The 12,267-nt window shown below is 43.8% G+C and overlaps 2 protein-coding genes across 4 annotated transcripts; one reads left to right on the top strand and one right to left on the bottom strand.

The window, feature by feature from the left end:
* Positions 4,891–8,753, top strand: LOC8059814 (probable serine/threonine-protein kinase PBL3). Of its 2 annotated transcripts, XM_002465740.2 has the most exons (6): positions 4,891–5,876; positions 6,508–6,866; positions 6,955–7,090; positions 7,184–7,320; positions 7,423–7,546; positions 8,039–8,753. In XM_002465740.2, the coding sequence occupies exons 1-6, from the start codon at positions 5,819–5,821 to the stop codon at positions 8,542–8,544; spliced, it is 1,320 nt and encodes a 439-aa protein (XP_002465785.1). In that variant the 5' UTR covers positions 4,891–5,818; the 3' UTR covers positions 8,545–8,753. The 2 variants fall into 2 exon arrangements, with proteins under 2 accessions (XP_002465785.1, XP_021320160.1); XM_021464485.1 differs by having other exon boundaries at positions 6,955–7,320.
* Positions 8,808–12,214, bottom strand: LOC8082118 (3-dehydroquinate synthase homolog). 2 transcript variants are annotated; one of them, XM_002468382.2, is made up of 10 exons: positions 12,038–12,214; positions 11,638–11,823; positions 11,166–11,335; positions 10,757–10,855; positions 10,326–10,394; positions 9,976–10,122; positions 9,693–9,782; positions 9,427–9,594; positions 9,265–9,340; positions 8,808–9,126 (listed from the first exon to the last, which is right to left on the bottom strand). In XM_002468382.2, exons 1-10 carry the CDS (start codon positions 12,129–12,131, stop codon positions 9,002–9,004), a joined length of 1,224 nt encoding a protein of 407 aa, XP_002468427.2. In that variant the 5' UTR covers positions 12,132–12,214; the 3' UTR covers positions 8,808–9,001. The 2 variants fall into 2 exon arrangements, with proteins under 2 accessions (XP_002468427.2, XP_021320171.1); XM_021464496.1 differs by having other exon boundaries at positions 9,982–10,122; positions 12,038–12,213.

Raw genomic sequence — 12,267 nt, forward strand, 5'->3', positions numbered from 1 at the left:
ATACCATGTCAGTTTAGGGAATGACAGATTGTATTCCTCGTATGATTACAGGGATTACATATAGGGCAGCTAGGGTGGCACGCAGGCCTACCGCATGGGCCCAATTACATTCGCTAATACAGGCCTAATTACATCATGCTAACAGGTAAAAAATGGCGATCCTTCTCTCGGCAAAGCGGAGACGGCGGTGAGATGCCTGCCTGCGATGATTGGCGTCAGCTCTGCAGTGGGGTGCCGGGCCGGTAGAGAAGTGGGCGGGGGCGGGTCGACCACCAATTCCTTCGCCTTTGCCTTGCCTTGCCCGCCTCCGATTCCTTGGCCTTAATTTTCTCCGCGCGCGTCCCCCTCTCGCTCTCGCTTTGCCGATGGATGGAGCCCTCTCGTCTCGTCATCGGTGGCTCGCCGCACAGGCTTCGCCGCTTCATCATAGGAATTGTCAACATCGCACATCTTTGAGATGCATGGTCCCCGTTATATTTGTTTAATCCCGCTATCCAGGTAAAGAGCGTATGTATGGCCATCGATTTTGCTATATAGTTGGTCTTTAATTTAGCACTGATGGTTTCTTGCTTATTATTAGAACAATCTAGTACACTCCCTCACTGTTGACAGACCAGATCAGATAGTGCTCGCTGCCTAACTCGGTAACTCCTGTCTGCCAATCTGCCACTAGCTAACTGTGCCTGGTTGCAATAATACACTTGCGAGTTGCAGATTAAGGCCTTGTTTAGTTCGCAAAAATTTTCAAGATTCTCCGTCACATCGAATCTTTGGTCGCATACATGAAGCATTAAATAAAGACAAAAATAAAAACTAATTATACAGTTTATCTGAAATTTGTGAGATGAATCTTTTGAGCCTAGTTACTCCGTGATTGGACAATGTTTGTCAAATAAAAACGAAAGTGCTACAGTAGCCAAAAAACTAAAATTTTGCGAACTAAACAAGGCCTAATAATACGTACTAGTACTTGCAACCTTGCATGCAAAGAAAAAGAAAACTAGCATGATTCCTCCCCACCTTGCAGTGAATTTAAGCAGTTTGTTAAGAGAGAAGAATGGTCAAACTGAAACAAAACTTGCAAGCAAGCAGCTCCCTTTATTCTGCTGCCTCCGACTTCTAGATAGATCTTGACGGCAAGATTCTTATCCGTCCATGTTCTTCTCTATATATACAGTATGCCTTTTGTTTTCACTCGTGCAAGATATGCGAGATTTATTGTTTTGTCAGCCATTGACTGGGTCCGGTCGACGAGGATTCATTTGGTGCTCTGAATGATGTTCGCTTTCCGGCTCTCCCTGCGCATCTGGACGGCAGCCCATCGAGTCTGAATCCTACCCAAAGACTGCAGTCTGCAGGAGATAGTAGTAGCTCTCAGTCGGATGAGGACACTGCTGCAGTCTTTGGATAGCATTCAGACGGAGGACTTGTTGGACTCGGGACTGGACTTGATTCCTGCTGTTCCCCATAACTCGACATGCGTGTGTACCAGATTCTAGGTAATCCAAGGCCATGCATGCATGGACTAGCGACTCCTGTTTGTATGTACTTGTCATTCAGTTCCTATATGGGATTATACTACGTACACTGTATCGTTTTGTGAAACTAAAACACTCATGCTGGATGCAGTAACCCTTAAGCTAGCACAGCTGTAGACATGTAGATGTAGTCTGCTCCGTTGTCCATGTCTAGCTATTTGCACTACCATTATATTACATCGTCAGGTAGTACCAGAGATCTGCATGGGCTGGGCATGGTTTGGTCTGGTTCATTCACCGTGCCTGCTTGGCAATCCTGAGAAGATCGATGATGGTGTACGAGAGAAAGCACAAGGGACAAGAGCAGAAAAGCAAGGCATTTGCGCGCGTGCTCAAAGGGGCCCGGCCGGGGTGGAGAAGAAAGCACGGTGACACGACAACAACGCATCGATCACGTAGAAGCAAAGGGTACCTACCACTGTGATTAAATTGAATGCCATCATTGCCATTGTTTTGAGCCGTCGTCTGGCTGGCTTTGAGCCTGAAACGACGCCTGAAAATGCCAAGGCACAGGAATCTCCTTTTCTCGTACGTGTATGATATGGCAATGCAGTGCAGCCCCGGTTAGGTCCGGGCGGACGCATCATATCATATATAATAGTACACCATCATCAAATGATGGAACTACGAAAGGCAGTTGAGTGGCAACTGCAGACCTTTCCATCGTTCATGACCATTTCATTCAGCTAAACAAACACGAGCTCTGAATAATCACAGCCGGCCAAACGCCCAGTAGTTAGTTAGTTTTACTTGCCACAGTTACTACCAGTAGCAGGGTCGTTCATGAGCAAGCATTGATAGATGGTAACAGTGATGCATGGTTTGGCGATGCTTTCCGGCGGGGCACCAACCATGGGAACGGTACTCTGCTTTGGTGATGCTTTTGCTCCTAGCTACTTGCAAGGAGCCGGACCGCAAGGACAGTGCAGACAGTGTACACATGCGATGCATCTGGATCCGTCACATCCGTGGAAAACTGAGGCGGCGGCGGCTGGCGGCTGCCGCTGCCGCTGCCGCTGCGGGAAAAGAGTTGAGGCCTTGTTTAGTTCGCAAAAACTTTTGGTTCGGAGTACTGTAGCACTTTCGTTTTTATTTGATAAATATTGTCGAATCATGGAGTAACTAGACTCAAAAGATTCATCTCGCGGTTTACAGGCAAACTGTGTAATTAGTTTTTATTTTCGTCTATATTTAATACTCCATGTATGTGCCGCAAGATTTGATGTGACGGGGAATCTTGAAAAATTTTGGGGTTTTTTTTGAACTGAACAAGGCCTGAGTCGTTTCAGTGTAATTAATTAAAGGTCAAGTAGCACCGGAATAGTAATAAACTGATCGATCGGCGACATGTCGTTGCATTTACAAAATGCGACATGTCTACGGCGTGATTCAAATGTAAACGCATTGACAATATATCTTTCTAGATTAATTGCTAGTAAGTACTGCCATATCTTTAAGTAATCGTGCATTGACTCCTCTGTATGTCACTGTCAGCAGGGATGGACACAAAACAAGGAGATAGTATGCAGTAATATATTGGTACTACATTTGACAAGGGAATATGGTACCGGCCAGTACTCTCCACACTACACACCATTCATATCTGAACATAGAATATGTGCACCATGATGCTTAAGCTTAACGCCACTAGGTTGGTGGGTGGACGCAGATTATTGGAGTTGCCGAGTTGGAGTGATTGCACAAGGAAACATCAGATTTTGGCTCCTTGCCTTGATAACAAATCTGATGCATGCCAACAGCTTGAGAAGCTTAATGTCCACTTGGCAGCTGCATGCTCCAACACGCAGTAGTCTCGTTTGCAGCTGGAGTACATGTTTGGAATTCAGGCACGTTTTTGTGTGCTCTGCCTCTGCTCGCCCTGAAAAAGAAAACGGAACGATGCATGCATCCGGCATCCGGGACAGGGAGATGGACAGATGAAGGGCATCATCGTAGCTGGAAGTGGGCACAGAGACCAGGAAAATGACAAGGTGAGATTCTCAGGCTCGCTTTTGATGGCGGTACTGGTAGTAGTAGTATTAAAAAATGCGAAACGATAAGGTTGATTTCCCAAGGCCTCAAACAAACGCCTTGTTTAGTTCAAAAAATTTTGCAAAATTTTTCAGATTATCCGTCACATCAAATCTGTAGACACATGCATGGAGTATTAATTATAGACGAAAATAAAAACTAATCGCACAGTTTAGTCGAAATTGATGAGACGAATTTTTTAAGCCTAGTTAGTTCATTATTGATCAATATTTGTCAAATACAAACGAAAGTGCTACTATTCATATTTTGCAAAATTTTTTGGAACTAAACAAGGCCAAAGGTGAAATGAAACCCAGCCTCAGCAGGGAATAATCTGACCATCGGAGGAGCCTTGTGATCAAGCGTACGTGTGTGGTTTTTCTCAACTCGTCTTTGGCTTGCAGGACGTGCGGGAGACCTTTTCCCGATACACAAGCAAAAACGATTCCTTTGAAAGGGTAAGACCGTAAAAGGCTCTTTCTCACGTGTTACCCAGCAAAACTGGTTATTACTCCACCATAGTATCTTTTTTCCAGTCATTTTACAGTTAGGGTGCAATCTGATTGCACCTCCAATATTAGTTATATCTCTTCAAAGAATGAATGTTAACGATTCTTTCAGTAACTACATTTTTCCATAACGGAAGGTTATATTAAAAATGCGCGTGAACCATAGGCCCCATTTGATACTCAATATTGCTGCAACCGATCCTAAATCGTAGCCAATGTGTCGTCTTGAATAACACATCCAAACAAGATTTCAGACTTCGTTCATTACAAACCTAATTGTACCAAGTGAACCATATTAACCAACAAATGGCTGTGGTACTAGTAACAGGAAGTTTTATTTCAGTCTACCTTGTTTTGACAAATTATTGAATTATAAATCTTCAAAATTGATCAGTGGACCTTAGAATAAATAAGTGGCATGCTAGAAAAATTTATTAGCATAATGGTAACATTTAAAGAATAAATGATTAATATATTTCATCTTGTAGCAAGATTTGCTATCTTTTCTAACTCCTTTTAGCTAGATTGTCTTTTGTTAAGATGACTCTTTTTTTAGATACCTCTTTCTTTAGATACCACATAAATCGTTGTTATCTTTAAAGGGGTCTTCATATGCCAAATTTTCATTGGTATCCGATGTTTGTACATCCACTATTGTCGAATGATAGGCAATGTGAGCATCCACGTCGTTTTGGGAAAAAAAATATCAATTTGGGTTTGAGCATGACTTGGGTCCAAAACCACGCAATTTTTATCCAAGATCTACTACTCCTTTGCTTTAGTAAAGTTCAGTTGAGACCAAGATTGGTGCTAGAGATCATGAAAGATACACTGGAACCTCTGAGCAGTGCAACTGCAAATCCAACCACTATTGCCGAAAGGGCATACACACAAGAATGAAGAATCCTTCACAAGGGGTATATACGTAAATCTCCACGCCCGCTCAGAGCACAGCGTGCAGCGCACAAGAGGGAGGGAAAAGCCAAAGAAGCCACCGCTTCCCTTTCGTAGCTTCCACACCTCACCACCTGAGCTCGGCCGGTGGCGGGCTGGCTGCTTCCGTCCGTCCGCCGCTTTGCTTGCTTGCTCTGCCTCCGCCGCACCTCGCCTCCGTCCGTCCAGCCAGCCAGCCAGCACCAAGTCAAGCGAGAATCCGGTCGCACCCCGACTCGACCTCCCCGGACGTGCGGTTCTTGGTGGGGGTGTGTTTGGCGTTGGCGGCGGCCTCGAGTTGACTCGAGGTGTGAGCTCCGACACCTGCTGCGGCGCCGTTCTGGAAGCAGAGTTTCTTCCCTTCCCGTCAGGAGTGAGTGGGTCACTGACTCACTGGGCGGGGTTCTTCCACCTGCAAAAAAAGCAGCAGCTTGGATTCTTGCTAGGGGCGCACGGTTGGTCAGCTCGAAGGAGAAGCTGACCTGGTTGGGCGTCGAGATTTTGATTGACTTTTGAGGTGCCGGGGTAAGACTAGACAGGTTGCTTCCTGCACGCTGGTTTCTTGGCTCTGTGGCTACCGACCTTGCTGGTTTTCCTCCCGAATTAGTGGCCGAGTTCCATCCAGACCTTGCAAAGATTGGGACCTTTGTGGTCTCTCTTCCTCTTGATTCCTTGCGTTACTGGCCTTCTCGTGCTGCGAGCCAAGATTGAGCTGATCTGCTAGCTGGGGATCTTGAGGCTACAGAGTTCTTGTTTGGGTGCACAGTGCATGGGCGGTGGGTGAACGGTAGAGACTAGAGAGGAAAGATGGGGAATTGCATCGACACGACGGCGCGGGTGGATCACAGCATGAACAATGCTGCCTGTGAGTTCCCTGCTTCTCTTTCTAGAGTTATTTCACTCTATATTTGTCCAATTTTGCCTTTTATAACCTGGACTGCTATGTCTTATTCAATGAATTTTTTAGATTGGCATGCTTGTTCTGGTTCTGTTACCTATTTCGGTTTAGAGTTTTTGTTCTTAGCAGTTAGTTACCACCTTCCTTTCTACTTTTGTTCCTCTTTGTTACTTATGTCGGATAAGACAGAGATAGGGTTTAAAGGCAACAGTCGGAACTTTTGTGCCTAAATATAGTTATGGCGCTTTCACAGTCATCATTTGCAAATCGGAACATTAGGCTTTATATTAGTTTGATTTCATGCTAGCAAAAGAGAGGTTATTATGGATCCAGTAGGAATTCTGTTGGCATATTTTTACTCCTTTGTATGGCAGTAGGTTCTCAAATTTTGGTAGAGCACCAGATAAGGAAGTACTTCCACTTATGATCAGCCTGGATTATCGATTGCTGTCAAATTGACAGCCTAACGAGTACTTACTTAATTTTCACAATTTTGGTACCAGAATTCATGAGTATGCTTCATAATCATAAACACTATTGATACCATATCAAGTTGTTCTGATGCGTATTTTTCCTTTGCTTATTGTTGAGAGATCAGACCCATCAAAAGTGACCAGCAAGACAAGTTTGTCATCTGTCCCTTCCACAATCAAGAGCAACTCAACTCGTTCAACTTTGACTCTTCCATCAATGAGAGATCGAAGTGAGCTTCCTACTCCTCGGACAGAAGGCGAAATCTTGTCATCTTCTAATTTGAAGGCATTCACATTCAATGATCTAAAAAATGCAACCAAGAACTTCCGACCGGACAGTCTTCTTGGGGAAGGAGGATTTGGGCATGTCTACAAAGGTTGGATTGATGAACACACGCTTGCTCCTTCAAGACCAGGGAGTGGTATGGTTGTTGCTGTGAAGAAGCTTAAACCAGAAGGTTTTCAAGGACACAAGGAGTGGCTGGTAGGTTCGGCGCTCTTCTACATTTTTCCTACTTCTCCTAGGACATTTGTCATTGTGCATGATTGTTCTTACTTTTTTGCTGCTGCAGACAGAGGTTGATTACCTTGGCCAACTTCACCACAAGAATCTTGTTAAGCTCATTGGCTATTGCTCAGATGGTGATAACCGGCTTCTGGTGTATGAATTTATGCCCAAGGGAAGTTTGGAGAACCATCTGTTTAGAAGTATGTATTTCATCTCTATAACTCTGCTTTGTGAAGTCCCAGTTTCTTATAACTTTCTTGGACATTTAATAATGCAATATTTCTACTGTTTAGGAGGCGCGGATCCTTTGTCATGGGCAATAAGGCTCAAAGTTGCTATTGGAGCTGCTAGGGGCTTGTCATTTTTACATGATGCTGAAAACCAAGTCATATATCGTGATTTCAAGGCATCAAACATTCTGCTAGATTCAGTAAGCTTAATTAGGAATTCAAGGCATGCAACTTTGATTGCCGACCATGCCTGTCTTGTTAATGACCCTTTTATCTTGTTCTCTGTCCTTGTTTCGATGCAGGAATTCAACGCAAAACTTTCAGATTTTGGCTTAGCAAAAGCCGGTCCAACTGGGGATAAAACCCATGTATCCACACAAGTCATGGGTACTCATGGATATGCAGCTCCAGAGTACATTGCAACAGGTTAGATATATTTTCCTCACGTAATTATGAAATATTGCAGTAGTGTTGTTCATTATTCTGGTCTGTGACTTCAGCTTTTAATGGGAAATGTCAATAATGGGTCCTAGTTCTGCGTTAGCTAAAGACTAATCATTTTATTCTCTACACATCTTGGGTAATACTGGGTATAACAAAGCCACCTAAAAGAAATTATTGTGGGGTCCTGGCATCCTGCCATTAAATAAGTGTATCTGTATTTCTTTTTTTTATCTCAATAAGTTGGAGCCAACTGTACTTGTTCCATTTTGTGCTTCAGTTCCTAAAAAGGTAGCATTACGCTACGCCAGATTAGTCCTCACATAGTGAATGCTCCGGTCAACAAGATTAATCCTCATAGCTCCAGTCTTGTTTGTTCATACTAGTGGCCACATGTGGCATATTACTCTTGGATTTAGGTAATATACAGTGCTATTTATGGACCTATTTAGTCTCATGTTGCTTGAATCTTTGCAGGCCGCCTCTCTGCAAAGGCAGATGTCTATAGCTTCGGGGTGGTGTTGCTTGAATTGCTCACTGGAAGAAGGGCCCTGGATAAATCAAAACCAGGCTTTGAGCAGAACCTAGTTGACTGGGCCAGACCTCACTTGGGCGACAAGCGCAGACTATACCGTATCATGGACACGAAGCTGGGAGGACAGTATCCAAAAAAAGGCGCAAATGCCATTGCAAGCATTGCCTTGCAATGCATTTGCGGTGACGCCAAGCTGCGTCCTCCTATGTCGCAGGTGTTGGAAGAGCTGGAACAGCTACAAGATGCCAAATATGGTTCACCATCACCATTAGTCGACATAAGGACAGCTTCACACGCCGCCCCAAAATCACCAATGAGCACCACCCCAAAATCACCAATGAGCACCACCCCAAAGTCGCCAATGAGAGTTCAACCTTCACCACGGCGCTCACTTGGAGCAGCGGCAGCATCCCCATTGGCAGGATATCGCACTGCACAAGTGCACTAGAACTGGACTTAGAGGGGCCACGCCCTGTAGGTTGTATATTTGTGGGTTCATGCAGTGAGCTCTGAGCAGTGTTGTAACTTTTGCTTCTACTCATGTTCTGGAGATCGTGTATGACACCAGAATCTGACCATGTCAACCTATGATAAGTTATCTGGCCCGGTTCAATGGGTACTCATTATTGGCCTGTGTCATGACTGTTCTGAGATTCACTTACCTGGCATCTATAACTTGATCTCTTTGTTTGCTGCAATGGAATTTCGCAATTGAGTTGCACAATTATCAACAGCAGAATAGATGAATGTTGCAACCATACATCATTTTTTTGTTCAAAATGACGTGAAAGTTGGTACCAGGTAATGAGGTAACAGGTGCATTCAGCGTTTCTATTTTCATTTCTCAACAATAAACTCCTGAATCTCTCTACCTGAGGTAACAGGTGCATTCAGTGTTTCTACTTTCATTTCTCAACAATAAACTCCTGAATCTCTATCCCAGTGTGACGGGCGCCGCCCTGTTTCCTCACCAAAACTTCATCACCGACTTTCAGGGAAGTCACAGGAATAGCTGTTCTTCCACTTGATCCTGCATGCATCAGACAATAGGTCACAAATAAGCTGATTGAAAGGAGACTCAATGTTAACTTGGCATGCTATGCAAGCATTGGAGCGATAATGAGCATTTATGGTCCAACGGTTTAGAATTTGAACATAATGGACTTACCCGTGTCAGGGATGATAAGTGCAACTGTTTCTGCATTTTGTAGAAAAATGCTATACGTGTCATCTCCAGAGTTATCCTGCAGGAAACCAATCGGGCCATTAAATGGACATGTATACGGATAAACGCATAACACTTACAGCAAAGAACACCCTTTCTATGTACCTTTGCTTCTACAAGGATGAGAGGCCTTGATTCAATTTTCACACGACCCACAATTGCAGTACGCCATAGCCCATTTTGATCGACGATGATGACTTCCTTTCCTGACCCCAACTCTGAGAGGTAGCTTGTCTTGCCACCAGGAACGGTGACATATGCATGCACAGGACCCTAAAGTGGCAAAGAACAAACTCTTATAGGTCTAGGTCTGTTGCAATACACTAAATACCTAATATAGCTTGTGGCCATCCATTTTGTTTTAAACTTACTGCATTGACTCTGAAAGGCCTGCTTGCAATGTAATTAGTCTCCAAGCATTCAGAATGAACAAGAAACATTCCTCTTGCATAAGATCCAACCTGAAAATAGGACGTCAAGAGACTTTAGAGGCAGGATTGATACTTGTATCTATAATAGGAACAAGAAAATGCCACTCAATGCAGAGGTAGTAATGCAGAAAGGTGGTCAACCAGTCCAACGCGGTGAAATATTTAAACAATTTTGTAACATTTTTTTATATGTGTAGCAACAGTGAAAAGGAGAGAGATATACACAAACCAGAAGGCCTTCACCAGGTCGCATGATACTGCAAAGATCGACACAAACACGATCACCCATACCAACAACCTCAACCTTTGATACAGTAGCCTTTGTCAATGGTAATTGACTCTTTGCCTCGTTCCTTCTGTCAAAATAATCCTGAGTCATTAAAGGGAAACGAAAACAAATGTCTGGTGAATTGTACAATCAGATAAAGAATAAGCGGTAGCATGAAGTAGTCTCTTGTACACTTATATATAAATATAGTACAACAATGGTGTTCAATACTACAGGACCATCCTATACTAGCAGGGGTTTAGTAGTTAAGCACAAAGGACTTTGAAAGGGGTCTTGATAAATACCTTGAGCTTAATGATATCATCCATGTCATCTGCTTTAAGTACAACTCCATCAAGCCCTTGCTCCAAGGCCTACAAAATGGGTGTCAGAACATGAAACAACCTCATGCAACATAATTTACAACAATATACCTAAGGCCTTGTTTAGTTCCCAAAAAATTTTACAAAATTTTTAAGATTCCCCGTCACATCAAATTTTTAGACGCATGCATGGAGTATTAAATATAAATGAAAATAAAAACTAATTGCATAGTTTGGTTGGAATTGACGAGATGAATCTTTTGAGCCTAGTTAGTTCATGATTGGACAATATTTGCAAATACAAACGAAAGTGCTACTATTCCTATTTTGCAAAAATTTTTGGAACTAAACAAGGCCTAACAGCATTGCATGCATGGAGATGATGTCATATGTTGAAATCTCTAAATAATTACCTCAAGAAAAACTTGTGCCTCAGTTGAGTTGGTTGAAACAGCCAATACAGTTCCTTTGCATCCTTGGAAAGCAGCAACTATATTTTCTGCCGGTATAACCTATGAAATGCATAAAGAAAATACCATTTCAGAAGCTGCTGTTCAGAAGGTAGGTTTATGCAGTCATGTTCAGAAGCTGTTGGTCAAACAAGAATATGTGTACACAGTTACAAACACGCCTTTGTTGAAATATAAATAAGAAACCTAGAGTGTGGTAATTTGATACTCAATCTCAAGTCACTATGAAAATTCAAACAGCATGTAAGTGATAATAATAAATCAGAACTTTGAAGTAATTTCCTTGCTATGCAACAGAGGACCGTTAAGATTTAAGAGTGAGTGCTTGTGCTGCAACGTTCAGTTCTCTAACCTGCCAATCACCTCGAAAGTCTATGACAATGTTCTCGGCTTCGGCATTTTCAGGTTGTACACGGTCAAGTTCACTGGGCGAAGAGACTTGTGAAATTACAGCAACCTTTTGGTTTTCCCCATTGAAAATCTCCGGGCCATCAATGAATAGAGGATTGATGCGAGCAGTTGCTGAAAAATCAAATGAGCATACTGAGTCATGAAACTAGCAGAATCTAAGAAGTCTGCATTCTCCCTCCAGCATGACAGCAGACATGTGCTCAGCCTGCCCTGGTTTAAATAGGAGCACAAGGCACATATTTCCACTTTTCTTTTCTATGTGAAATTAGTTTGCGTTAGTCTTTGGGATTTGTAAGTCGTAACAGTTTGAATCAGGGATTCAGGTTATCTCAACATCTATCTAGTTGCTGGACCTGCAAAGAACATAGTACAATCGGCTTGAAATAAAGGAAAGCATTGTTCTGAGTTCTGACATGACCAGTCCTTGCCGAGATCTTTGGATCCGAAGAGGAAAGTGCTCCAGCCCCTCTCCACGGCCGCCGTCATCACCTGCCGGCTCTCGGTCCACACCCAGACGGTCTTCTTCGGCTCCGCCGGGGCAGCAGTAGCAGAAGCGCGCATCCTGACGGAAGTGCGGCGCGACGGAGCTGGCGCGACCACTGCATCACGACACGAGAATCAAAATCCCAGCTCATATTCAGTAGATACTAGGCATTGCAGTGCAGAAACCATCAGCAAAGGAGAAAATTGAAGTGACGGAACACGGATTATCGAGGGGACACGGCTTGAATTGCCCGGAACGGAGTCGCCACTCGCGAGACACGGACCGGATTGAGAGAGAATCCTACGAAAAAAGAACGCGCGAGGAGGTACCTGGTCTTTGGAATTGGGGCGCGAGGAGGGAGGCGTGGGAGCACGCTAGGGCTTTGGCAGAGCCCAGGGAGGAGGATGCTGCCATTGACCCCATTGTGATGACTGATTATCAGAGCTTTCTGTCGTCATCCTCGTCCGTCCGGAACCTCCTTCCTCCTCCAGTACTCGTACTCCTACGGACTACGGTCCTCACTGCTAGGAGTTCTATCGAGATTAGAGAGCCATGTATG

Source organism: Sorghum bicolor, chromosome 1 (assembly GCF_000003195.3).
Source record: "Sorghum bicolor cultivar BTx623 chromosome 1, Sorghum_bicolor_NCBIv3, whole genome shotgun sequence".
NCBI lineage: Eukaryota > Viridiplantae > Streptophyta > Magnoliopsida > Poales > Poaceae > Sorghum > Sorghum bicolor.